The following is a 4,201-nucleotide window of genomic DNA, read 5'->3' on the forward strand; positions in this document are numbered from 1 at the left end:
AATCGTTCAAGAGTATCTCCAGAATCGCGCAAATGTCAAATTTGACAGGTTAGATCTTAAACATATCGTTGTCGTATCTTGATGATGTCTAAAAGATATCTAATAGGTGTCTATTTCAAAATGCGAATCACATCTAATAGATATCTTACTTTATCTAACGTAAAAGTGACATTGGTTGCCCGAATCGCGCTGCAAAAGAGAACTAATTGATATCTAAACTATAACGTATCTAGAATGGATCTAGTACGTGTCGTCTCTTGTGAATATCTTAAAGTTCGAATACGGCAGATACAGACGCATTCGACAATTGAATGAAACCGAACTGAGGACATGCTAGGACTATTGAGATTTAATGGAATCTAAAACGTACTAGGATTTTGGGTGAAAATAGTGGACATTTACTTATTCTCAGTGTTCTTAAAACGTTTACTTTCAGACACATCATTTCAATATACCTCATCATCTCAGCCATAAGACGTCCACTGCTGGACATAGGCCTCCCCCTTGGATCTCCATTCGCACCGGTTGGAAGCGACCCGCATCCAGCGTCTTCCGGCGGCCTTAACAAGGTCGTCCGTCCATCTTGTGGGTGGACGTCCTACGCTGCGTTGCTAGTCCGTGGTCTCCACTCGAGCACTTTTCGACCCCATCGGCCATCTCAATATACCTATGGACTGAAAATGCTGCCTTGGGCCATACTACTGTTGAATATAATGCTAGCGGGTGGCAGCCTAGCACAAGAATTGCCAGATTATGTGCTACCCCTTTCAGTGCCCTTACAAGGTAATAATTGCTATCAATAAATATTTCATTAAAATTTTCGGTAACTATTGATTTAACTCGAAGTGCTGACCTGAGAAGGTTTACATTAAGCTGAACCCTTTTTCTGGAATATCTGAATGGTTGTAGAAGTCTTCCAAGAGTTAGCCATTTCAGAATAAAACATTGACAAATATTGTTCGTAAAGATAATAAAATAAACCGGAAAAGTGCGTGTCGGACTCGCTCACCGAGGGTTCCGTAGAAATTTAAGTAACTTTTGTTTACAAATTTATAGTTTTCAGATTTTTCCCTATACTTGTAATGTAAGGCGATATTACTTGCCAAATTTCATAGTTCTAGGTCAACGGGATACCCTGTAAATTTTGATTTCCTTTATAGTGTGAAAAATATACGTCTTTTGCGGCATAATCGGCCGTATCTTTTTTGTACGTTAACTTATAAGTTTGATTTTTTTACAACTTCAAAGGAACTGAGTTCCAATAAGGTTTCATTTCTCGATGCCTCCACGCGTTCCCGAGATAAAAAGCCTTGACAGACAGTGATCCTATAAGGGTTCTTTTTTTTGAGGTATACGGAACCCTAAAAATGGTAGAATTGTTTCAAGAAACTTATACGTTATGAATCCGAGTATGTCTTTCGCTTTTCTCCTTCTTTTGGTTCCTTTGGTATCGAAGGTTATCGTACTATTCCTTATAAAATAATCATACAATGAAAGAATCAAAACAAATCAAAAAGGCTGGCCATCGCTATCCAACGTGCCACGTTGGATAGCGATGGCCAGCCTTACGTGGTAACGCGGCAAGTATCATGGGCACCTTTGCACCCGGTATAGCCCGCAGAGGTCTTTTAGATTAAAATATTTTAATATTTAGATATATTTAAGTTACTTTTGTTTGATTATTTATGTACCATTAACCTTTTGTATAATAAATAAATATATATATAAAAAAAAAATTATATGGTTATGGGTGGAGTTTATTTACAAAGGTGGTACAAATTATTGATGTTCTCCATATCCTGCCTTACAAAGGCGTACACTATTGGTAAGTTGTCTTAGAACTACATACAATTTTACACTTTAATAACACTTTTAACAATAAACTACGCTAGATAGACTCAATAATAACTACGAAGCGCTTTTGATGTGACGTTGATAAGTTCATTCAATATGACGTGATGCATAAGCATATTATTTATTGATATGCCATGTGCCTGCAGATATATAGTTAGTCAAGCAGATCTTGTCAATAGAAAAAGGCGGCAAATTTGAAGTCTCATAGAAAATTAGAATTTCGCGCCTTTTTCTACTGACAAGATTTGCTTGACCATCTGTATTTTGCTCATGTTTGCTTACAGATAGTGATTCGTTCGACTACATTGTGGTGGGCGCGGGTGCCGCGGGGGCCCCGGCGGCAGCGCGGCTGGCGTTATCCGGCGCAAGCGTTCTGCTGGTGGAGGCCGGCGGCGACCCCAATCTGAATACTAGGGTAACATAACCTTTCAAATTCCTGCTTGTATTATACATGTGTATAAAAAAACATCAAACAAAAATATAATTTTTCATCTTTTCAGATTCCCGGAATGTACTCGACACTACTCGGCTCAGCTCTAGACTGGCAGTACCCAACCGTCACTAATAACGTTTCATGCCTCTCACATTCGGACAAACAGTGCCGCTTTAGTCGAGGAAAGTGTCTTGGCGGATCCACCAGTATCAACTTCATGATGTATGTTCGAGGTAACCACCGGGATTACGATGAGCTCGGTATCGAGGGCTGGGCCTGGAAAGACCTTAAACCCTACTTCCTAAAGTATGAGGGCTTGCAGGACTTGGATAAGTTACCTTATAATTCTCTTTCCTACCACAACACCAGCGGCACTATGAAAATAGGATTTTTCGCCGACTCTGAAAACAGTTGGCATTCAAGGACCATAAAAGGTTATAGATATCTTAATTTCCCTTTTAACTATGACGTAAATGCTAAATCGCAAATCGGAATATCACAAGTAATTGGGTACGTAAACGAAGGCGAGCGAATGAGCACGGCGCGAGGTTACCTGACACGCGACGACGTGAAATCAGCCCTAAAGGTGACTAAGAACACGTACTGCACCGGCGTTATCCTGGACAAACACAATAACGCTATAGGCATCAAGGCGGTGGTTGGGGATGAAAAGCAAAATAGAACACTTCAACTCTACGCGAGAAAAGAAATAGTTCTTTCAGCGGGTGCGATCGGAACTCCGCAAATTTTGATGCTTTCTGGTATAGGGCCGGCTTCTCATTTAAACGATCTGGGCATTCCGGTGCGCGCTGATTTACCCGTGGGCGATAGCCTAACTGATCACGTGTTTCCACAGATCTACGCATCGGTAAATCCTGACACATCAATGTCTTCCCAAAGCGAAGCCATGGAAAGGTGGTTGTATAATCGCACAGGGCCCCTCGCCTCCATCGGGATTACCGCCGTAACAGCATTCCTCAACACACGCTGCTATGACGTCAGCCAACGGAAACTCATTTACAACAGCCCCGACTGCGAAATACCTACCATGCAATTAGCCAATTTGTACCTCGACGTTGGGTTGATTCAATCGAATTTAGGCTTTAACAACATCGCGCAACAGCTTATTGCCGAAAACAAAAACAAGTCCTTAATTTTACTTGGTCCTTTGGTGCTGCGGCCATTTTCCCGCGGCAACATTCGGCTCGCCAGCAGTGATCCTTTACAAAAGCCATCTATTTTCCCAAATTACTTATCTGATGAAAGGGACGTTGATGAGATGCTGTGCGGCATAACGATCGTGGAGCACTTGATGCAAACACCAGAGTTTAAGGTGCAAAATGCGTCTATCGTCCACCTAAAGTTGCCTGACTGTCCCGAGTACGAGGATGACCGTGAAGGGTACTGGCGCTGCTACTGCCGGCACTTAACAACCTCGTTGCTCCACGCAGTGGGTACTGCGCGGCTGGGCCCGGTGGTGGACCCACAACAGCGCGTGCATGGCGTGAAGCGCCTACGAGTGGCAGACCTAAGCGTGCTGCCGGAGGTGCCGCGCGGCAACACTGCCGCCGTTGCCATCGCAATTGGAGAGCGCGTCGCTGACTTTATCATAAAAGACACCGATAAATACCTATTTGATTGATAAACAAAAGTGCTATTTTCTATAAATCAATTTAGCATTTAACATAACTCTAATTATGTTACCATTTTGTGAGGATATAGCCATTGAGAAAACTACTCGATAATTCACACGACTAGTCATTAATATCTGTTTTTGCAATAAGGTAAGCTAAGTTACCATTATAGTATTGATACAATTGTAATATTATTAACAAATAAATAAATAATTTTAAAAAATCTAGTTTTTATTGTACCGCTCTGTTGCACTTCATGATTTATGTTTATCCACGCCAA

At 41.6% G+C, this 4,201-nt stretch overlaps 1 protein-coding gene across 1 annotated transcript; it reads left to right on the forward strand.

Annotated features, from left to right (window-relative positions):
• Positions 1–669: 669 nt before the first annotated feature.
• LOC134668427 (glucose dehydrogenase [FAD, quinone]-like) lies at positions 670–3,938 on the forward strand. The gene is made up of 3 exons (XM_063525908.1): positions 670–783; positions 2,139–2,269; positions 2,355–3,938. Exons 1-3 carry the CDS (start codon positions 681–683, stop codon positions 3,927–3,929), a joined length of 1,809 nt encoding a protein of 602 aa, XP_063381978.1. The 5' UTR covers positions 670–680; the 3' UTR covers positions 3,930–3,938.
• Positions 3,939–4,201: the final 263 nt, after the last annotated feature.

This window comes from Cydia fagiglandana, chromosome 10 (genome assembly GCF_963556715.1).
Source record: "Cydia fagiglandana chromosome 10, ilCydFagi1.1, whole genome shotgun sequence".
Lineage (NCBI taxonomy): Eukaryota > Metazoa > Arthropoda > Insecta > Lepidoptera > Tortricidae > Cydia > Cydia fagiglandana.

Coding starts and splice junctions, on each gene's coding strand:
- LOC134668427 (XM_063525908.1), top strand. CDS start 681: ATGCTGCCTTGGGCCATACTACTGTTGAATATAATGCTAGCGGGTGGC. Junction 784..2,138: donor CCTTTCAGTGCCCTTACAAG/GTAATAATTGCT, acceptor GTTTGCTTACAG/ATAGTGATTCGTTCGACTAC. Junction 2,270..2,354: donor ACCCCAATCTGAATACTAGG/GTAACATAACCT, acceptor TCATCTTTTCAG/ATTCCCGGAATGTACTCGAC.